Source organism: Taeniopygia guttata, chromosome 1 (assembly GCF_048771995.1).
Source record: "Taeniopygia guttata chromosome 1, bTaeGut7.mat, whole genome shotgun sequence".
Taxonomy (NCBI): domain Eukaryota; kingdom Metazoa; phylum Chordata; class Aves; order Passeriformes; family Estrildidae; genus Taeniopygia; species Taeniopygia guttata.
The window spans coordinates 61865862-61889999 of record NC_133024.1 but is presented as its reverse complement, the minus strand read 5'-3'; the positions used below and the strand labels follow the sequence as shown (position 1 = coordinate 61889999).

At 43.5% G+C, this 24138-nt stretch overlaps 1 protein-coding gene across 1 annotated transcript in view; it reads right to left on the bottom strand.

Annotated features, from left to right (window-relative positions):
- Positions 1-5370: 5370 nt before the first annotated feature.
- Positions 5371-24138, bottom strand: part of FAM124A (family with sequence similarity 124 member A) — a 43589-nt gene continuing 24821 nt past the window's right edge. Inside the window, exons 3-4 of the mRNA XM_012569669.5 lie at positions 19901-20640; positions 5371-10916 (exon numbers count right to left, since the gene is read on the bottom strand). Coding sequence (XP_012425123.5) covers positions 10119-10916; positions 19901-20640 — 1538 coding nt within the window. The 3' untranslated portion in view covers positions 5371-10118. The remainder of the gene's footprint in view (positions 10917-19900; positions 20641-24138) is intronic.

The window sequence follows — 24138 nt, the reverse complement described above, 5'->3', positions numbered from 1 at the left end:
ACCAGGAGGGCTGAAATTTTCATCAAAGTAAACAGAGGAATTCGTGACAGGCAGCCGGCTTACCGTGCCGTGCTCAGGGGCTCCTTCCCAGCGGATGCTCGGCTCCATCCCAAGAGCAGCCCCGTGGGCTGCGGCTGCTTCCTCGCCCTTGGCTCCGGCGCAGGGCAAGCACACAGCAGATCCCTTCGGGTCACGGAGCCGCTCGCTGGGCTGTTCTGCTCCCCAGCTTGGCTCTGGGAGGGAGGGCAGGGAGGCAGGGCAGGGAGGGCAGGGAGGCAGGGCAGGGAGGCAGGGCAGGGAGGCAGGGCAGGGAGGGCAGGGCAGGAGGCAGGGCAGGGAGGGCAGGGCAGGGAGGCAGGGCAGGGAGGCAGGGTAGGAGGCAGAGAGGGCAGGGAGGCAGGGCAGGGAGGCAGAGAGGGCAGGGAGGCAGGGAGGGCAGGGAGGGCAGGGAGGCAGGGAGGGCAGGGAGGTAGGGAGGGCAGGGAGGGTAGGGAGGGCAGGGAGGCAGAGAGGGCAGGGAGGCAGGGAGGGCAGGGAGGTAGGGAGGGCAGGGAGGGTAGGGAGGGCAGGGAGGCAGGGCAGGAGGCAGGGCAGCGGGCTGGGAGGGAGGCAGGGCTGGGAGGGAGGGCAGGAGGCAGGGAGGGGAGGGAGGCAGGGCAGGAGGCAGGGCAGGAGGCAGGGAGGGCAGGGAGGGCAGGGAGGCAGGGCAGGAGGCAGGGAGGGCAGGGAGGCAGGGAGGGCAGGAGGCAGGGAGGGCAGGAGGCAGGGCAAGAGGCAGGGCAGCGGGCTGGGAGCGCTGCCCGGGCGCTGCGGGCAGCTCAGGCTGCGCTCAGGGCGCGGAGGCAGAGGGGCCGCGGGGCTCTGCGCCGGAGCCGGGGGTCCCCGGTGCCCCGGGGCGGCACCGCCCGGGCTGGCAGCTCCGTGCGCTGCCTCTCGTGTGCGCCGGGACCACGAGATGGCACTAGGCACTTGTGCAGGCTGCTGGCCTCCCGGCGAGGCACACAGACCCGCATCGCGGCCATCCCGTCGCACGGCACGGGCACTCCGCGGTCCCGCAGCTGGGGACGGCGTGATTCTCACAGCGACCGGCCAGCCTTGGCGGTACCCATTTCCATCGCCATTTCATTATGCGCCCTTAACTCGGCAGTTTTCATTTATGACTGGCGGATTGGATTAACGGCCTCCACCTACCAAGCTATTTTCCCATTTTATGCACCATATATTCAGGAGGAAAGGGATTGAAAAGGACGTCTGATTAAAACGACAGCCATGCCTTGATGCAGGAGGCTGGGCCACAGCCATCCACAGGGCATCCTTCTCCTGCACAGCTGTGAAGCCCTCTAAGACTGCCTTTCTGTGGCCAAATTGAAGCAATAGTGTCTATCTGTAAACTGCTAAAAAAAAAAAAAATTAAATAGCAGCAGTTTGAATACTGTTCTTGAGCTCCAAGGCCAGCCCAGCACTGTTTGAGTTGGGTCCACAAGCTTCAGAGATGCCCCACAGGTCACTAGACACAGCACACTGCAGCCGGCCTGGCTTCCCCCCAGACTGCCACAGGATCTGTTCAGCCCTTGAACACAGACAGCCCACTGTGCACGGGGCTGTTATCTGAACTCAAGTGAGGACCACACTGCAGCCCAGCTGAGAGGCGTTTTTTACAGCATGACCCTGAGAGGCTGAGTTTCATGCTGTGGTATGTCCAAGGGAACATGGGGTGACAGGAAGATGCAAAAAGCCTGGCGGGAGAGTGTTGGAGACAGAGAGGCCAAAGCTTGATGTAGCCTCTTCCATAGTGGGGACAGTCCTAGGGGTGAAGGGCACCACCAGGAAGTGTCTTGGTGAAATCTGCTTGAAGTGGTCCAAAACAGAGACAAGCAATCAAACAATCCAGTGTCTGAACCGACTCCCTGTCCTACTCCCATTTACCTCTGAAGACATATTCCTCCACAGGAGTTATGCCTTAGAAGACTGCAAGTCTTTCCAAAACAAGTAGTCATATTCCTCCACAGCTATCTCCCAAACCATTGGTTCCTGAGCTCAGGGGAACACAATCCTTCCCAGCTACTGAGGCAACATGGCCCAGAAGCCTGCACTGACTTCTGGAACACAAAGTGCTCAGTGAAACTGTTTGGGTGAAGGCTGCAAATAAATGTGTCTCTCTTCTCATGCAGGGAATGAATTCAGTGCTGCTCATTGCCCTGAGCTGCTGTGGAAACCTGAGGAATTAGGAGAAATTCATCAAGAAATCTGACAAATTGAGGTAGGATAAATCCACTGGTAGCACAATGTAGCAGTTGGTCACACAGTGATCTGAGCAGCTTTTGGCTCAGGAAGTCTGGGCTCTGTGTAAATTTAGCAATTTGCGCTATGCCGAGTCCTGGAAGCTAGGAAAAAATGCCACAGGGAGGATTGCTCTGTACTCAAATGTCACCTGGGCTCAGATGAGAGACAAGTCACTATCCAAACAAAGAGAAGTTTGAGGATATTTTTGGGGAAGAGTCAACATGGTTTTATAAAAGGAAATTGCACCTCTTAAATCTATTTGGCGCTTCAGAAGGCATCAACAAAGAACAGTTTTCCAAAGCCCTTCATCAAAGCCTTTACAAGAAATCATGCTGTGATGGTTTAAGAGGTAAGGTTATGTGAATACAGGGCTGATTAAAAGGCAGGAAACAGAAGGCAGAAATAAATAGCCAACTCTGACAGTGGAAGGAGGTTGGCAGTGGAGTCATGCAGGGATTTGTACTCAAGCTTACATTGCTCAGCATGACTTAAACCTGGAAAAGGGGGGATTTGTGAGATGGGATTTTGTTGAGGTTATTAAGCACCCAAGACAGTAAAAATGATGAACAACTGGGGAAGCTACAGAAAAAATGTCACAATAGACAGCAATTGGACAATAAAAAGGCAGATGAAATTCAATGTAGCTAATTCTAAAATTCATTACATCTCAAAAATATCTCATTTTACATACATGATAGTAGTGTCTCAACTGACTTTTTCTGCTGGGGAATTGGACTTTAGGACTATGTAAATATCTATGAAAAGGGTAGCTCAGTGCTCAGCAGCAGCCAAAGTAGAAAGTTCCATTACTAGGAGAGAAACAGAATAAAATGGAAAACACCTTCAAGGTGTTCTGTACACTCGTACAGTGCATCCAAATCTCCAAAAACTATATGTATTTATGGACCCTCTAGTTCAAAAAGCACACAGAACAGAAAGGTAACAGAGGGGTAACAAGAGGGGTAACAAGAATCAATAAAAGCATGGAATGGTTTTCTTATGAAGAATGAGTTACTGGCTTAAGACTTCTCAGCTTGATAGGAAAAACAATAATGTGATTTCTGCAGTAGTTAACACATGCACTGTTTGAAACTGCTTCCTAAGCCCTTTGTGAGGTGGGACTCTCTTCCCAACATCTGGATAGTTCCATTCTGTTGGGCAGATGGGATGATCAGTGGCAAAGCTCAGGCTGCTGAACCTGAAAATCACTCCTGGAAGACCTTGGCACTCTCAGGGTGTAAAACCAGATGATTTAGAGATATGATGAGGCAATTGGGTCCAGAGCTTTCATGGCTGGATACAGGTTCTTTATGGAAGGGTGGAAGACAGTGATGAGATTTGTGCTCTAATCAACTAAGTGGCATGAATTTGTGCATGTTTGGGGGGGAGCAGAGGGTGAGACACTCAAGAGCTCATGGGTCAGAAGATAACAAAAGGGATATTGTTGTGGGCATCTCCCACAACCCAGTCAATCAATAAGGAAAGACAGATGAACCTTCCTTGAACAACTCAGAAGTTGTTCAGGACACACTAGAAAATTTTCTGTCTATAACTGGAAAAATCTGCCAACTGGAAAAACCTCTGTCTCCAGTCACAAGGTTGTCACTTGTATCTGCCATGCATCTGTATCTAGCAAAGTTCTGAGGAGAAAATTACTAATCACACTAGAAGACTGAGTCAAGGATGCAGAAAGCTGCACATACACAAGTCCATGGGGCTGGATGAGCTACCCACTGCCAGTGCAACAGAAACTGGCCAATGTGATGGCCATGACTGATACACTGAAGGGCAGGGCTGCCACTCACAGAGAGAGACCTTCACTGGCTGGAGAAAGGTGCCAGTGAGAACCTCAATAGAAGCAAATGGAAGCCCAGCACCTGGCATGGACTAACCTGATACAACCAGCACAGGAGGAAGCATCTCCTGGCTAGGGAGTAGAAAGAGACCTTGGGGTCCCAGTAAACAGCAAACTAGACATGGTTAAACAGGGCAACCTTACAGTGATAAGGCCAACAGGATACTGGATGGTTGAAGCAAGGGAGCTGCCATCAGGTTGACAGAAATTCTTCTTCCTGGCATCTGAGCACTCATCATCCATATCCATACATTTGTGTAGAGTTTTGGGATCGTCAGTACAAGAGTGATATCAACAAACGTGAGAGAATTCAGAGGGTCAGGGTCAGGGAGTGAGAAGACCATGGCTGCAGGAGAAACTACAGTCTTCCAGCACTTAAAGTGGTATTATAGAGAAGACAGAACCTGGATTTCTAACAGGTGCTCAGTCAAGAGGGAAAGATCACAATTTTGGACATGGGAAATTCTCACTGCAGATTAGGAAGCAATTCTTCACCATTACAGCCGTAAACATGGTACACATTGCCCAGAGACACCATGACATTGCCACCTTTAGATATTTTCAAGTATGACCCAGCAAGGTCCTGAACAACTTGATTTAACTCCAAAGCTCAAGGCTTCAGCAGCTTTGCGCCTGCTTTCAGCAGATGCTTTGGACTAGATGATCTCCATAGGCCTCTTCCAACTCCTGATGTTTCTACAGCTCTGTAAGTGCCATAAAAACATATATAAACCCTGTAATGTTAAATCATAAAAAACAAACAAAGCCAAACCTACACAGCTTTGCATATACAATGTAATCCTGATATGCAGACATGTCCCATGGGAGGAATAAAGAAATGCATTATAGGTAACAGCACACACTGATGAAAATAAGAGGAAAGGATGATTATGAGGACCAGTGTACATCAAACAAACCCAGATGGGATTTGAGCATGCAAGATTGCCAATATGTAATATCTATGAAAAGGTAACTCACAGCTCCTATTTTATCATTCAGCCTTACTAGAGAAAATTTATTTACAACACCACAGTGAGAAGCAAAAGACCCAGTCTGCATAGGCAAACCTGAGTCCAACAAAAAATATTTTTGCTGTGTTTATTTTGTAATTATCCCACCAACACACACCACCAAAAGCCGTAGAGCTTGTGACACTGCAGTCACTTTGCAGCCTAGTTAAAATACTCTGTAAGTCTGCAATACTTTATAAATGAACACACAAAAGCTTATGTATAGTTGACTTTTCATCTCTATTTTATTTCACAAAAGCAGTGCATTCTGGGGTGAGAAGGAGAGAAAGTTTAGGAAAAACCTGAAGTTCTCAAAATACACTGTTGATAATTTAACCAAATCAATAGTAAATGCCATGAAACTTGTGCATATTCAAGTCTCTGAAGAGATGAGCCCCTTTTTAAATAATGGGAAGAGAATTAATGAAGCCTACCTTCAGTGAAACACACTTCATAATCTTTATATAGACAGAAAGTTTTCTGTACTCTATCACCTCTGTTTTTCCTGACAGTAGGACACTCATTTTTTCACAAGATTTGGTTACAAGCACCATCAATGTAAACAATTAAAACTTTAATCTCTAGTTAGATATCAGTAAACAGAACAGAGACAGAACCAGTGGGGACAGTACAAATGCAGAGTCTGTGGACACTCATTTGGCTCTCTTCCCATCAGGATTAATCTGGCAAAATCTGGAGCGGAGACGCTTGTGGAGCTGCTGGTTAATAACACACACAAATGTCATGACTGACACTTGAGCTGTCCTGTGCTTCCCTGTGGACCTCCAATACCAGTGCTTCCTGCTGCAGCAGGCGACAGCCCCCAGGTGTGATGGACTCCTTCCAGAGGCATGCCTTAGCAGAAAAATGGTTCAGAGCGTCCTCTTCATCAAAAACCCCAATCAGCTTTTTGTCAGGAGTGTTGGCACGATGCCAGGATCAGACAGCTACATCAGCTCAAATGAGTTTTTTATTTCATGTCCAGATCAAATGTTTTCTGTATTATTAAAATATTGTGAAAAATACCACGATTCTGGACAGAAAATGATGAAGCATAAATTTAAACCTGTGGATGCTGACTGTCCTGGGCATCACTGTTTGTATGGTGAAATGCAAGCTGATGGAAAAAGTGGCTAGTCTGACTTCATAGTGTTTTATATATATTTTGGCAGGGTACATAAAATAACATGGGAATACAACTTTAGATAAATCAGGTTCACATGTTCCAGGAAGGGATTTGATCTAAAGGTCACAACAGTCAGAGGAAAGACTGTGTGGGGTCTGAAGAAGCACAGAGCAGGTAAACACACCATGACAAATTCTTCCTCGGTGCTATTTTTGGTTCCAGAAAGAGAACAGTTTACCCAGAACTGCAGAAAGCCTAAACAGTTTTCGAGGGCAGAGGGCTGATACTCGTCTGTGCTCTTTACCTTAATAGACTTTCCTATTTATTCATTGTCTTTAGCACAAAAGATAAAGTCTACCCCTGGTAAATGCTATGACAGCATCTTATAGAGAGGAGACTTCATTTTGTTGCCTTTTCTCCTGCATGAAGAAAATAAAAGCAGAAGAAAAAGCCTTGTCTATCCCTCTGGTTTCTTCTGGACTCAGGCTGAAGGTTGCTCCCCTAAAAACTGCACTCATTTTCCTCTAGAGTTTCTTCCAGCATAATTTGTAAAAACCATGCACTTACTGAAACAGGCCAGGGGAGTGGTTCCACTTTTTGTAACTATTATTTACAGTATGGTGTGCTTTTCCACATTTTTTTTTCCCCCTCCAAAGCAGAAATTATTTTGCTTAAAATTACCTGGCAATACAGCAAATATCTTTCTCTGAAAATGAGTTTTTTATTCCATGCACCACAATGTCATCATGATACATTTACAGCATTTACACCTATATATAGGTTACATCCAGCATTATACACACACCTTTTAACATCGTAATTTCCCCAGTGGCTCAACCAGAGCTGTGATCAGTGACACTTGTCAGCCAAAAATACAACTTTTCATAATACACATAATAAAATTTGTTGATATGACTTAAATCCTGGTGAAGGTATTTAGCTGTCATATTAGCAGCTTTTCACTTACTTTTTTTTTTTTTTCTTTTTAAATACCAATTTAATTGGAACAAAGCAGGTTATCAAAAATGCACATTTTAAAAATATCTTCTGAAAGCCAGAAAATCTGACTTGTTTTCCCTTTGGGGAGAGGTATTCAAGAAGAAATAAGTTTTATCCAGAAAGAAGAATGCTTGCACTGGAAATATGAAGAAGATTCTGCATCAATTATTTTAAATAGAAAAGTAATAACCCATTAAAAGCAGGGAGCTGTCTTTTATTTGGGTCTAATGGTGTAGCAATATATAAAAATGCTGTGTTATCTTTCTTGGTTTGTATTCCAAAAAGGTAAGGTGTATTGCCTGAGTTAGCAATAGCAAACATGGTTTACTCAGGTTATCACTGTCTATACAAGTGGTTCAGAAAACAGCCCAGAGGGCTCCCTCCTAGCTGAACAGGATGGGCTTTCTGGGTGAGGGGGCTGAAAATGTTCTCTAAGGTTTCCCTTTTGGCACTTTCTGCATTCTGGTCTGTCAAAAGATACAGTGGAATTTCCTCTTCTCTGGGGAAGGAGCGACACTTCTTCTGAAGAAGTTTCTATAAATACATTGGCAGCAAAAGGAGGGCTAAGGAGTCTCCATTCTTTGCTGGATGCACAGGGTATTACAGCGTCAAGGGATGAAGAAAATCCTGAGGTACCTAATGCCTTTTTGCCTCAGTATTTAACACCAAAAACAGCTGCCCCCAGCATACCCAGCAATGACAGCTGAAAGTTAGGGATGAGGAGCTGAAGTCCCCATTATCTGTGAGGAAAGGGTTAATGAACTTCTGTCCCAGTTAGACACACATCTATGTGCCCTGATGTGATGCACCTGAGAGCATTGAGGGAGCTGGCAAAAGATCTTGCCAAACCCCTTTCAACCCTTTTCCAGCAGTTCTGGTTTCCCAGTTGACAGGAAATTAGCAAATGTGATGCCCATCTACAAGAAGGGCTGGAAGGATGACCTGGGGAACTACAGGCCTATCAGCCTGACCTTGGCACTGGGGAAAGTCATGGAGTACATCATCCTGAGTCCCATAATGTGGCATGTACAGGACAACCAAGGGCTCAGGCCCAGCCAGCATGGGTTTATGAGAAATAAATCCTGCTTGACCAGCCTGATCTCCTTTTATGACAAGGTGATCCACCCAGAGGGTGAGAGAAAGTCTGTGGGTGTTGTCTACCCAGACTTTAGGAAAGCATTTGAAACTGTCTCCCACAGCACTGTCTGAGAGAAACTGGTTGCTCATGGCTTGGATGGGTGGACTCTTAACTCAATAAAACTGACTGGATGGCCAGGCCCAAAGAGTGGTGGTGAATGGAACTAAATCCAGCTAGTTGCTGGTGACTGGTGGTGTTCCCCAAGGCTCAGCTCTGTTTCACGTCTTCATTGATGATTTGGATGAGTGGATTGAGTGCATCCTCAGTAAGTTCACAGATGACACCAAGTTGGGTGGGAGGGCATGCTGGAGGGCAGGAAGACTCTCCAGAGTGATTGTGACAGGCTGGATCAATAGGCTGAGGACAGTCTTGTGGAGCTCAGTATGCTGAACCAAGTGCTGGGTCCTGCACTTGGGCCAAAACAACCCTATGCATAGCAACAGGCTGGGGGAAGAGTGGCTGGAAAAGAACCTGGGGATGCTGGTCAATAGCCAGCTGAACATGATCCAGCATGTGCCCAGGTGGCCAAGAAGGCCAATGGCATCCTGGCCTGTATCAGGAATGTCATGGCCAGCAGGACCAGGGCAGAGACTGACACCTTGGCACTGGTGAAAGCTGCACTTTGAATCCTTGTGTTCAGTTCTGGGCCCCTCAATTCAGGAAGGACATTGAGGGGCTGGAGCATGTCCAGAGAAGGGCAATGGAGCTGGTGAAATGTTTGGAGCAAAAGTCTGATAAGGAACAGCTGAGGGAACTGGGATTGTTTAGTTTGGAGGAAAGGAGGCTCAGGGGTTATTACCTCACTGATCTCTACAACTACCAGGAAAGAAGTTGCAGTGAAGTGGGGGTTGGTCTCTCTGCCATATCTTGAGTGCAACGATGAGAACAAACAGGCTTAACTTGCACCAGGGGAGGATCAGATTAGATATTAGGAAAAAATTATTCAATGAAAGGGTGGTCAGACCTTAGAATAAATTGTCAAGGGATTTGGTAGGGTCAGTGTCTAGAAGTATTTAAGAGGTGACAGGATGTGGCACTGGGGGATATTGTTTAGGGGTGATTATGGTAGTGCTAGGTTGTCACTTGGACTTAGATGATCCTGAAGACCTCTTCCAACCTTGATGTTTGTTTGATTCTGCCCCACCTCACCACTACCAGCTTGGAAGTTTGGAAGGAAACTGCTTTGTCACAAAAAACTTCTTTCCTGACCCTACTGGAGCTGTGCTGCTGGGACCTGCTGTGCTTAGGGCTGCCTTTGGAATCTGTGAAAGAGAAGTAAGACCCCTTTATTTTCCCACCTTTCCTGAGTTAAGGAAATTTCTCAGAAAAGTTAAAGCAGTTTGGTTTACAAATTAGTCTTCATTTTCTGCCAAATTAAAATGGAATACTATGTGCCTCTTCTGGCATTTCCTCCACCATCAGTCCAAGAGCTGGTCAGAAAACATCCACCTTGTGCTGCTGTGCAAAAGCCTCTGTGCTGATCATATCCTCCACTACAAAAACACAGGGTGCAATCTCAGACTGCTTTACTGTACCCAGTTTGGGAATGCCAATCTCAGATGGTTCTGAGTATTTTCTTCAAATATTTGACACACTTCTGCATCACCTTCTCCTCAGCAAGGAACCTTCTGTAAGCTCAGGGTGGACCCTGAGCTGTCATTCACAAGTAGAACACATTTCTTCTGGAAGGTGTAAGTTAGAGAAACCTCAGATGTAAAATTCTTCTTCATTAACTGGTGAAGCTGGGCAAACATGATCATCCAGAGAACAGGGAGCTGCTCTCAAGGGCTGTTTGTGTTGCTTGGAGAGAGATGCTGACATGAAAGAGCTGGAAGACCATTCTGAAAGAGAAGGCAGAGAACCATCAACTGACTTAAAAGCATTGCACATGGCTGATATAGGCCTTCCACCAGTGGCTGCCTGTTTAGCCCTACTGACAGTTTGTTTCTGTGATGGAAGAGAGTCTTCCAACTCACTGCAAAATCCATTAAGGGCAGAATATGCAGAAACCACAGACAGGTCTGAGAAGGACAGCTTCATCCCTGTGTCCACATCAGTCTCTTGGGCACCTTCCAAGTCATCAATGTTAAGCTTGGGGCTGCATTTCCATGTTTTTAACCTGGTTGCAGGTGACCCAGTGTTTAAAAACTGAAATGGTTCACTGAAATGAAATGTCTCTGGTGCTGAAGAGGAGTTCACTGTGGGCAAGCAGAACAGAGATTTGCTTCGTTGAAATGACCAAGAAATGCTGGAGGCACTCCTGGATCTGTGTGTGAAGTCTCCTGGATCACTGTCTCTCAAGTCCTGCTGGGAGAAACCAAGATAATGACCAAGGCCATTTGTGTGATGCACCTTTTTTTGACCCGTTTCTTGTGGCTGCTCAGAGACAGACCGGTGGCTCTGAGGAAGAAAGGCTGGCAGAGTGGTGAAGTGGGAATCTGTTGACACAGATGGATATGGTTGCTTCTTCTGCTTTGCAGACTTCCTACACCAACTGTGTGCTTGCTGCAGTTGGGAGAGGGAGAGAAGAGGATCACATTAATACAAAATTGGCAGTTTTGCAGCTTTAAGTCTCCATTGCTGAATTGCTACTGCAAATAATTACGAAGCAGACTTCAGTCAGTATGCTTGCAGCAAATGTTTCACTGCAATAACAAAGACAAACCACCCTGCCAAAATCCCAAATATTTACATAAGGAGCCTCAAAGACAACAAGAATAAATGGTAGAGAAGCTTTGCCTTGTGGGCTGAATTACGCTAGCTTGAATTTCTTGCTTCCTATTGGCTTATTCAGATTCATTCATATTCTGTCTTCCAACATTACTACCTTAGTGGACAGCTTAAGAAAAAAATTAAGAAATGGAAAAAGTATATTATATAATTATAATTTCTCATTTATTTCTTACTTTTTTTGTTGTTGTTGGTTTTTTTTCCTCCTTTAAAGCATCACAAAGCCTTTAGCAAGCTTGCTCATTCTATCTTCTCAATGGAAATTTACTAACTCTTTCGTCTCCTGCACATTTTCTTCCCTACCTTGTAAGCTCTATTAACTAGCTCAGAGTGACATTACAGACACACATTCAGTTTGCTTGTAGATACCTAGATTGAAGACCCAAACTCATGGTTATGATCCAAATCTGGACCTGAATCTCAGTCTCAGTTGCCTACCCACCAGATACTCAAGCATTTGAACAGGGAAAGCAGCTGTGACAAATGATGACCCAACATCCTTCTCAAGAAAGAACTGGAGCAAAGTAGCTTTCCTATGGAACTGATGTCTAGGTAACTGGACTGTGTTTGAGCAAACGTAAGGTTTCTCACCTTTGCCCTTATTTCAGTGAGGCTTTTAGAAATCGGCCTTCAAAAAAGTTTAATTTAAAGTCTTCTTAATAGAATTTCTTGCATAATACACAATGCTTGATCTCTGCTCCAAAAGAGACAGGAACTAATGGGACAAAGTGCAAGATCATACCCTTAAGAATAAACAATAATCTCAGCCATGGGCCTTGTCAGTTGGAAAAAGGAGAGGAGAAAGAACTGGGTATCCCGATCTCTTTCTGCTATTAAAGCAACAAGGTTGTCACAGCATGGTATTGGGCAGTCTTAAGTGAGTTGAAAAAGCACTTTGGACAACACTGTTATCCCTCATCTGGAATACTGCACATGATTCCAATCACATCTATGTGAAAAAGAATAAATTTGAACTGAAAATGAGGGAGCCACAGGAAAAAAAAAAAAAGAAAAAAAAAAAAAAAGAAGGTGAACTATCCATTAAAAAAACAGAACCACAAAGTAATAAAATATTTCTGATAATAACAGAAAGAGAAGAGTCTTCTGGGGTGAGTAATGGATAAAGACAGAGCCTGCTCATTTTACCAAACAGATTATATGACATGACAGAAAGAGCTGAAACCTGGCAACTAAGGAGGTTCTTTGTACCCAGTCTCTAAAAGAGCTCCACACACTGATGCTTCTAACATCTTGCTAGTGCACATCACATTGTCTTAGTGACCCAGATCTGTCATAGCCATATTCTGGCTTTTATTGAAGTGATTCTATAGACAAAAAAAAAAGGATTTTCACATCTGTAAAAAATGCTTGGTTCTTTCATGATCTCTTACTAGAGTTTATAGGACAGCCAAACCATAGAAGTTCATTTAGATGCTGTAGATGAGTAAATATACATATGTATACTATATATATGTATGTGTGTATATATATATATATGTCTGTAATAAGGTGTATTAATTCATAGCCTATTTCGGTGTAATATAGTAAGCTGTTTCCCTTAATGTCATAAAGAATTATATGAATGAAGAAATTGAGGACAAAAGAGTCAAATGTAATGAGTCAGTTGTCAACAAAACTTTAGCCAGAAATCACATTAGACCTCTACAAATAACATTATTTTATTAGTGCAATATGGGAGCCAATTTGTTTAAAAATTACTCTGCAAGATAAAAAGCTTGTCCACAAAGAAAATACCAGCTGTTTCTTAACTAAAGACAGTTTTGGATAGCTCAGAAATAAGAATCTGACATGCTGAAAGTCCACAAACAGATATATCACTGCACTCTTTTGATCTGTTTGACCAAGAAAACACTCTACATTATATTTTGTTAGCATTAACCAAAGTTACTATTTTTTTTCTCTGCAGTAACTCTGTTATGAGATACACTACATGAACTCAACCACCATGCTCAATGAATCAATCCCCAAAATCATTTTGGCAACAGATCTATCCTTGCACTGCAGAGAGTTCCGGGGCCAGTACCTTTACCTTGTGCAGGCCACACCACCTGTCTACCACACATATGTCAGGCAGAGCCCACAGACATCATAAATAAGATTTAGCTGTCTAGTTAATACAGCCAATGGGGTCTGGAGAGCAATTCAGCTTTCCCTGAAAAAACTCTTGTGTGTGGTTAGTTAGCTGAATTGTTTTTTATGTCCTTGGGCTGTACTACAGTGAGAACACACACTGTAGCTGACAACCCACTTTAGGTAAGATGTTAGTTTTAGGGTTTTGCTATTTTAAAACTTTTTTTTCTAGTTATTTTAATGTTCCTGCAGACAGATAGAGGTACTTCATTTCACTCAAAGTATTTGCTGGTAATCTTCCTCCTGGACCACAGCTCCTGGTCAAGCCCAGCTGGCCTGGCAGGTGGTAATGGTGGATGGTGGGGAGAAGAGAGCAAGCACAGCCTGCCCCCAGAATGGCTGCCTGCAGGGCAGGTCAAGCTACAGCACTAATACTGCTTATTTCTGAACAGCTGTTTACAGGAGGAACTGCTCCCCTTGATAATTTTTTTCAGATGAGTAAAGATTTAGAAGACCTATTTTCCAATGCTGCACTTCATTATATGGACAAAAATATGATATATTATTTTAATACTTTAATCTTAATGCAATGTATCAAGAGACTTTCCTGGCTGTGAGAACACCATGCAGTACAAGCAGCAGCAGTGTACTACAGGTAGAACAGTGTACCAGAGGTAGCGTGTCAGAAGCTCCATCCCACAAAATACCAGTGAATAAAGATTACAGGCTAATCCTGTATTGCAGCGAACTGGATTACGTGGACTAATAGGACTTTTCTATATCTACATTCTCTAACATGTCAGAGATCACAGAGGGGATTCAGTGATTTAGCCAGGATTAAAAGTCAGGCAAAACTAGCTCCTTGTCCCGTGCCAAGGCCAGTGACTGTGCTCCCCTGTGCCACCTTCGGATGGAACACCAAGTGCTGCACACAGACTGTGCACCCATGTGACCGCTCCTCTTCAGTTTTTGGAGGAGGCTTCTCTGCCTCCCTAATCCTGCCACTGGCTTTGAAAACAGCTCCATATTTTCTGAGTTCTTTTCTTTTCCAAGTCCTCATCGTCAGCCTTCTCACGGCTTGCTAACACTCTCAGCATTGCCTGTTGCCTCCCTGCTGCTTGGCAGAGCTATGCCTGGTACAGCCATGCTGCCTGCAGCAGGCACAAGCACCAGGGAGATGCCAGAGAGGGCGTTGAGTCTTCTGAGAGGATAAAGACACAATGCAAGGTGATTTTGATTTTGACCGAAATTCCAAATGCAGGGAGGTAGATTTGTCAGACCTTGCCACGAAGATATGCAGCAAACCCGTCCACTTGCAGATTAGCTCTCTAACAGAACAGATTTTTTCATCTGGCGCTAATCTACTGCTCATTAATAATCTTTGCACAAATCTTTGTGAAGCCTGGAGGGATTTAGAGTCTTTGTGTTTTACAATGGGCTGCAGAAGAATTTCATGATGCATATCTGGGAATGCCATAAACAACTTGGGGTGAACCTTTCATAAATGCACTTTCAACTTGGGCTGCCGGCACCTAACAGAAAAAATCCATGAGTGTTGCTGCAGTCTATTTTAAGTTATCTGCTTTTTAAGAAAGCAGATAGAGATCTCCTTAAGCATTATCTGCATTAAGAATTGCCAGCAAGGCTTTGCTGAGGTCAGTACCCAGCAAGCACAGCAATGACATCACCATCTCGAGCCCAGATTTTGCCTGCCTTGCTCAACAGGAGTGTGATGGTGTTTGTTTAATTGTATTAAGACCAGTGGAACTGATCCAGAGGAAAGAAAAACAACACGAGAAAAAGTGGCAGAGATTACTCTTCAGTATCATCATAGTAAGTCTTACTTGAAAGGCAAATAGTCAGAAGCACAGCATTTCAAAAAAGCAAAATGCACAGATTTGATTAAAAATTGGACCTCTTTGAAAAGCGGCTTGTAATATGTTTACAGAAATAGAAAAGCTGAGTGCTTTGCAACACAAAATATATTAATTCTCAAGAATTTTTGCTGGGTGTATAGATTTGTAAGAGATCCTAGTATGCCATAGAATTTGACTGGATAAAGTACCTTAGGCTGAAGAAAAACAAGTAAAAATCTCTTATATGAGTTAGGGACCGATTCTCTATGCTCCCCCAAAAACCAGACATTAAGGACAACTAAACACTTAAGTCACAAAAAGGTAAGGAAAAAATAGGATAAAATATTTTGTAAAACAGGTGACTAGTATTAGATTTCCAGATTAATTAAATCAGTTCATGGCACCTCCCTTGAGTGAGTAAATTTTTGCTCTGAAAGTGTCTTTTTCACCGCTTTCAGAAGAAAATAAATACAATTTATGTAAATGTGCCCTGTACACATCCTTGCCTGTTGTAAGACATAGAACACTTTGAGTTGGAAGAGACTTTAAAGATTGTATAGGTACAACCCCTCTGCCATGGGCTGGGACACTTTCCACTAGTCCAGGTTGCTCAGAGTCCCATCCAGCCTGGCCTGAACACTGCCAGGGATGGGGCATTCACAACCTGTCTGGGCAACCTGTGCAAGAGGATGCTTTTCTTGCCTTTCTTCCTCTTTGTGCTCAATTCTGCTCTATCTGCACTATTATGTATAATATTTCAGCAAGCTTGAAGGTCTTTTCTCACCTCCATTTTCCTTCCTGCAGGCCAAACTGTGCTCTGAAAAAGTGCCCTTTCTTTTCCTGTTTTTGTCTTTTTGCCTTCTCTGACTGTGGTTTAGCTGCCCTTCTTTCTCTTTTCCACTTGTACGTAACTGAGTCCCCTTGTCCCAGCTCCTTGTGTCAGTTATGGCCACCACCTCTGCTCCCAAAACATGACACCATTTCTCAATTCAAGATTACAGTTGCCCCATAGAGATATGAACATTGGCTGATTAATTCAGCAAATCAGCTGAAAAAAATAATCCCTGTACCTTCTCATAAGCTGTGATCTGTTAACATTTGCAGTGTTATTTCAAGGATGCCTTAAAAAGCAACACTAGGCAGAAAATAGCCACCTCATAAACTGCACAAGGACTCTCTGGCATGTAAAACAGCAGCAGGTCCTAGGCTTAAATGCTGAGTCTCTGCCTAGGTAAGATATTAATTTTTCTGGTGTTCACCTTCCTCCTGGGTATGTCTGCATGTTCCATCTCATGCAGAGTGGCTAGGAAATTATGCCAAAACATTATTTTATTTTTCATACTCTATCCAGAGATGTTATCATAATTTAAAGAAGCCATCTGTGCACTTTCTCCTCTCTGCTCACTATCTTACTTCCCAAACACGCACGGCCAAGTCAGTCCAATCAGTTATCAACCCTTCCTGCTTCCCACTCTGCATTGCCAGGAGTGTAAGTTGATTAGCACTTCATCTGTCTCTGTGTGGATTATGCCCAGAGGTAGCCAAGAATCTGGACAAGACCTATAAATCCAGCAGTATACTCAGTATACCAGTACATGGTATATTCTTAGCTACATGATTTACATATTCTTTCCACTGCTCTGACAAAAGCTCCCCAGTGCTTCTGCTTCTGGGCTTAGCTCTGGTGAAGCAGTGTGGGCGCCTTCCCATCGGATGCAGTCATGTTACTAAGCCTTGCCCCTGCTCCTGCTCCAGCCACCTGGATCCTTTACATCAGCTATTATATAGCTGCAACCTTGGAGCAACTTGCCAATGTGTAAAAGCTACTGTGACAAAATAATTCTGAAGGGCTTCCCTGCAAATGAAGGAATAGTTTCCTGGCATTAAACAGATTTATCTTACCCATGAATAACTTTGTTGTCTCTTGAACTGACTTTATCTAAGCCCCTTGATAATTGCATTTGCAAAATGGATTAAGAACATGGATCAATCTGGCTGGCAAGTATCCAAGTCCCTGTCAGGACAAGCAAGAGGTCATACTTCTTTAGCTTAAACATGACAGTATACCCAAGCTTCAAACTTTAAACACTGCCTCTAATTTAACAGGGATGTTAATCAACCCTTTTTGGTACAATTTTTAAAAAGGTGCAGTGTCTGTATAAAGTAAACAAAACCATTCTGATGATTACTGTCAACTGATATGGAGACTGAAAAGTACTGAGAGGTCATTGTTTAAGTTTATATAACTGGGAAGAAATCAAAGTTATCATCAATGCTGGGGGTGGATAATATTGCTAATAGCAACTCTCTGTAAGAAGTCAAAATGTAGTCTTGTTACTTTAAAAGGTAGTTACTATAATTACTTTGAACTTAAAATGAATTAAATGAATATAAGTAGTCCATGGATCACCAAATCCAATGTTTCCTATATCCCAGCTTTATCATTTCCTCTCCCTAACTGACCATTCTGCCTTAAATTAAGGTATTAAACTGCTTGCACCTGCTGGGTGGCTGTTACGTAGTTAGCTATGAATATGTATTAAAATCTATTTTATTGGCAGGTTCTTGTTCCTGTATCAAAACAATCATTGAGTAAATTAGCCTTTTCCTGCTCCTGCTGTTTATCATGTGGTCTGTCTTCAAGTCAGAGCTCCCTTCAGACTTACTTTGGTTGGGCTCAGGTGACCCTACTCTTCCAGTTTCCATTTGCAGGACTGTCTCTTCATTCCTCTGCATGGGGTGAGTCCTTCCCTGTCCCTGCACCTTTCTGAGGTCACCTTTCTGGAGTCCAGAGCTCAAGACAGGTGTGGCCCTTGGGACCCTGTGCAACTTCCTGTCCTTCCTATGGCATAGTAACTCTGGTACCCACCAGAGAATACAATTTTCTTTCCATGGTCAGGTTGCTCTGGTGGCTGTAGGTATCTGAGTAACAGGAAATTTTCCCTTTGATTTTGCCTTAGAGATCCACTTCTATTGTACAGATTTGCTTAAAACCCATATAGCAGGACCTAATTTTCACAACTTTAAAACAGCATAAGTAAGATCCAAAGTCTCTGTTTTCCTTCCACTTTGCATATACTAAACTTCTTTTGCTTCACCAAACTTCGAGAGTGAGAAATGCCATTTCTGTAACTTCATTCTCATTTGCCTTTTTGTCCTCCTGTTCAGAATCATCATCCTCACCAAAAACAGAAGTAAAAATAAATTGTATTTGCAGACCATACTTAGGCAGGTTTCTGCTCTTCTCTTTTGGTTCATATGGCTAAAATCTTATTTTGATTTCCTTTGCTCAGCAAGTCTTACTTTACTTCTGTACTGCCTGACATTTGTTACTTCTGAAAATTTGCTGAGTTTAAACCAAAAGCCCTATTTATAAGCCCTAATTTTTTTTTGTTTTGTTTTTACTCCTCCCTTCAATTTGCTTGAAACCAGTGTAAAGTTCTATAAACCAAAGTTATATCACATAGCAGAAACCTCCTGAGAAAGAACAGGGAAAAGAGGACATAGGTGATTGTAGTTGCTGTGTACAGGTTTGGTGATGACATGGCAGCTTCAGTTTGCAACTTAGTCTAACACAGATATGCCTGAAGTGCAATCAGTAACCCTGACAAATTGGTGACTGTCTTGCCAGATGGGCAAGGAAACTGTCCTTCTCAGCCCTTTACAAGTGTTCTTCAGCTCTGGCATGGGATTTCTCTGATGGTGGCATCTGCAAAGCAGCACCAAAAGGTTCCACTACCACCTGCATGTGACTCACCAGAGCAGAGATGTCCTGTCTACTTGGAATTTTGGTCCCAGGAACTACAAACCCAGAGGCACTATGCTACACAGGGTTGCACACACTTCTCTGCATGCTGTAGGTCTGTACGGAGCAAGGATGGCACCCATAATGCGCCTTCCACAGAAACAATCTCAGGCAACTGGACAAGCCACATGAATGAAATTCACTCCAAAAGAATACCCTTTGAAATCTGAACAACATCCTTATAAAGGTGAAGGACTGTGCTCCTTGATTTTAATGTAAGCAGCAATAAATACCTCTGCAGCGCAAGAATGCACATTAACCTGGCTCTGGATTGCCACAGATACCCCTCTGCAGGGCAGCTATTAGGAGTTTGCTGCTTATCCTTTTATCTCTCTTGGATGTGGTGTAGTGAAGCAGAGAATGCTGATATATTGCCCAGATATGGTGCCTACAGATGTCCTAACAAACTCTCAGGATTCGGTCATGAGCACTTGAGATTAGTTCAAAAAGAGAGTCTGTGGGAATGTCTCTCTTAGGCTGCTCTTTAGGATGCATTTCCTTTCCTTTATCACCTCTCTTTCATCCTGATAATCACTGTGTAAAAGAGAGATGCAGTTTGTCACCCAGTGATGCTAGAAAATAATGAGTACCATCAGGACTTCTGCTTGTCTTCCATAAAAGTCTCATAACCGAGGGCTATTTTAAAACTCCATGTCAGTTCTGTGCCCATACTTCATATTAAACTACACTCACCAGCCATGATTTCTCCACTTGGGCTCATAATTCCTCCTCTCCTCATTTTTTAAAACTGCTATCTCATCTCACATCACTCTTAGCATAAACTGAGGCTGACTGATATCTGGCTAACATCATTCACTGCTTTTGTTATCAGTTACACAACACAGCAAGGTGTTTCAGATTTTTTTCAGCAGTACTGTCCTGGCTCTTGCTCCAAGGATAGAGCAAAAAAAACAACCAACCAAAAAAAGGGCAACTGCCAGTGCAGGGTAAGCTTTCCTGCACAAAACCAAGAAATGTACTTCTATTTCCCTGTGTACCGAGTTTACCTGCAAAAGGATCCTATTTCCATCGTGGTCTTCTGTCTGCCACCTGTCTTCGCTGATGGGGCTGCAAGGGTTGGGCAAAAGAGGCACAAGCTGCCCCACGTCTTTTACTCTGAACTCCAGCACGGCTGACTCTGTCCTCACTGGAACTTGTCCCTTCGGGAGCTTTTTCAGAGAAAACTGAATGTCTATTTCCATGTTAGAATAGACAGGAAAAACACAGAAGTCCGCTTTTTTCTGACACATTGGTCTTTTCAATATTAACTCATACAATTTCAAAATGTCCACAAAATTCTCATTCTTGCAGTATATGGTGAAGCGGATCATTTCCTTCCCGTAGTGCACTGGGCGAATGGCCCACAGAGGAGTCTCCGGAGCCAAAGTGTAAAAGTCTTGGCTGCATGGCATGTAAGGGAGGAATTTCCCATGCAGTAGCTCTGTGTGGTGGTAATGCCAAGGTGGCCGCTGAAAAGTTTCATGGAGCTGCAAGATGGGTTCTTCTCCATACTCCTCCTGCAGGAACAGAATGACAGCAAGGGCTGGCTGAGAAACACCAGCCTTGACCGGCTTCCTGCGCTTCCTGGGCACTCGTCTTTCTGAGACCCGAAACAGCTGGAGGTCTGGATGGATCCAGGCTAGAAGCTTATCAATGGCCTGCTGAAGAGTCATGGATTCACCTGGGTCTGTAATAATATGTACACTAACAAGGAATGGGTCTTGTATGCCTTCCACAGAAAGTTCACCTGAAATATTAAAAAAAATTAATCCTTTAAGATTTGCAACTAAGTTACAACACTTAGGTGATCCTTAGAGGAGAAACAGTCTACTCAGTCACTGTGGGCTTTTCTTTTTCTCCAGCTCTCTGAATCTCACTTGTAGTAAACAACAACAAAAAAAGTTCAGTGATATAGCAACCAAGAAAATAATCAGAAGGCAGAGAAAAGTTTCATCAAACATACCATAAGAGCTGCTGTTTCTCTGAGATAGCATCCAGAAGATGCTAGTCAACATGCATTTATTTCTTAGAAAAGACCTGTTCCATACAGTTGAGAGGTAGGAAAGACAAAAATACTGCTGTGCAGTGGAGGTGTAAGGGACAATAATGATGTGCAGATGATAAGAATGATGAGAGCATTCATCCTATCTTACTTTCATTTTTGCCAACTGGCTCAGGGCATAGAAATCACACCATTGAATTCTACTCTGCCACCCTGACACTGAAGTTTGACACACAGTTAAGTGTTTTATGTCCTGGAGGCGACTTTTCTGGTAAGTAAGGCAATGTTTGTAGAGAAAGGTAATATCTTTTATTAGACCAACTGACACAGCTGGTAAAAAAAAAAAAAAAAGCAGACAAGCCTTCAGACACACACACCCTTCTTTAGGAAAATATATCACTTGTCCCTACAAATCCTACACTGTTTATATCTTCAGACTATCAGGACTGTAACACTACTGCTTCAAGGTTTTCTTAAGATTAGGGAAGACCTGCAAAGGGAGTAGGCACAAAAAATTACACTTACTCGGGGGAAAAAACAAACTTCTAGTTAACCTTGGCAATGTTCAGAGGGGATTTATCTCTTGTTTGTCCCTGGAAATTCTTTGAGAGCCCAGCAGACCAATGACTGGGTAGAGGTCTAGAGAGAAATTGTTACTTTGTTCTGCTGGAGTTATATGCCAAAAAAGAGAAATGGTGATCCAAGACAGTTTAATAAATTAATCAAGTAACCTTGATATTTTTGCTGAAATGGTTCCCCTTGTGTGGTATTCTGAAACCACCTCCGTGTCTGAGACCCTGAGCTTGGGCACAAAGCCTAAATGTGAGAAGCCTTAGAAAAGCTTCCCAAGCTTTTCATTGTGCAGACCACATTTAATAAGGGGATTGTCTCAAAGGCTATTCCCCCTCCTATTAGCAATCAGTACAAACCTCTCCCTCCTTCCTCCTGGCATCAGAACAACATTCTTGCGATACTTCACCAATTGCTTTAATGGAAAAGTAGCTTTGTGCGAGTAGTGTATTTTAGTTGTCTTTCAATATAGGATAGCTGCAAGACCCAGAGAAAATTTAGATGCAACTGTATAGCTTTGCAGACAGAGATGACTGGTAAACACGATGTCAGCCTCAATTTAGAAGCTGCAGAAAGATATGGTATGCAGAGCAAATAGCAAAAGCGCATCTTGCCTAGGGGAGATAAAGAAAAACCAAGTAAGTAATCAGAAATACAATTACAGCAGAGTTCTCGTATCTCTGCACGAAATGGGTGATGTGGAGTGACTTTGTCAGATAGCTAATGGAAGAAAAAAAAATTGAAGCAAAAGGAAAAATGGGGTCAGTATTTGGCAAGAGGCTTTCCTGTGGATATTATTACTGGTAGGTAATTCTTTGAGATATCCCCTGTGGGTAGTCACAGTGTGGGAGAAAGACAAAAAGGGTGTGGGGGGAGATCCACCTGTGGTCGTCTACATCAGACAGCAGAACAGGAAGGAAAACAAGTTAGTGATCTAATAAAACCTGAAACCTGATAACGACACAGTCATTCATTTTCTAAGGCTTTTATAAGGGTTCTATTTCAAAGGAACAGAAGATGTTCAGCTTTCTTCTCTCTCTGATTCCTTTGTTATACAAATGCTATCAAAGCCTGCAACAAGTGACAGGCTTAATATTTATGCATATAAATGACTGCAGCTCTGAAAGAAGCCTGGGCACAACAATGTGAAGCACAGAGCCATCATTTCTGTCGGCTTCTTGCTCTGCATTGAAAAAAAAAAATCCCGGAGCATGGCTTTTCTACCGTCCTGCTGCTCAGCATGGTGCATGGACGCTGAATGGCTGAAGCATTTTTCAGAAGTGGAGCCTTGTGGGAGCCAGTGGCAGCATTAGTATTCTGCAGCCATCACTGCCTGTGCCCGTCAGCACCAGATGCTCACAGAACCAGCCTCAGAGGCACAGCATAAAGCCAGCCTTAGGAGCCAGAGTTCTGTTTGAGCTAGCAGCAACTATGTGAGTGCAACAGATCAGTGCAGAAAGAGCTTCGGTCCTATTTTATGTTAGCACAGATGCTTTAACATGTTTCATTACGTGGCTTCTGTGCTTCTAAAATGGCAGCCCTTTCTGTTTGGGTAAGAAAAAGAGAAACTTAAGCAGATATATGAGGCAAGGAGAAACCTTCCCTCAGAGTTGCAAATTGTTTCTATGTTGCTAACAAGTCTTTTTCCTTCATCTGACAAAGGAGGAGAAACAACACTATTTCTCATGACGCAGTTCAATTTGCCCTGGGGCAAATTGTTACAGAAGCAAATGAAAGCTCTGCATGTGTATCAGCCTTCCTGTGTTACTAGTTAATCCCACAGAAAATATCAAAATGCTGAGGCATCTATTTGAAAATAAGCTTCACGGTTCTCACAGCTATTACATTTTTTCTCTTCCTATGACAGAAGGGGATTAGGTCTCTTTGAGTTGGCAAAGCACTAATTTTGCTAAGAGGTAATTACTACCAGGATCGAAAGAGTATTTTACAATTCTAAACTTTTTACTCCTCTGTTGGTACTATCAATCACCCATGAGAGGTTAAAGCAGTCAGTCAGCCCAAATGCTGTGGAGCTGTTACTCTTCACCTCCTAAAGCTGGGAGTGGAAGGTGGCCCTGATATTTTATGATTGTATAGGTTCTTCTGAACATATTATTTTTATTTTGTTGCTGATGTGATATTGCTGAGCTGAGATAAAAGAAAGTCCTGCAAAGCAGAATGGCAATCCAGCCCTGTGGTTCTTCCTGCCCAGAAACCAGGACATTTTTCATCAGTAAGACAATCTGAGAGAAAGCAGTGGGTCCTGTCAAGTCTGACTTCTTTAAAACTGAAGCTGCCTGGACTTGGCCTCAATGATCTTAGATGGCTTTTCCAACTTAAATAACTTTATGATTCTGTGACCTAGTGGCACAAATACCCATGGGTGAAGTGGAAAGCAATGGGTTCAGTGGCTGTCCCCTGCCAGCCACCACCCCTGAGAAGTGCCATAAGGACTCAGGTATCACTCTTGCTGGCTGGGAAGGCAGGGCTCCTGACGCAAGGCAAGCACAAGCGGGGCTAGGGTCAGGACAACAACCCCAGCAGCTGGGAAGCAGCCAGACTCATCTGCAGGTATGGAGAACTAGATCTAACACTCCTTCTCCCTATAGTATATATGCATCTAACTTTAACCCACACAAGAGGCAAAATGTCCCTAGAGTTTTCTTCCACACA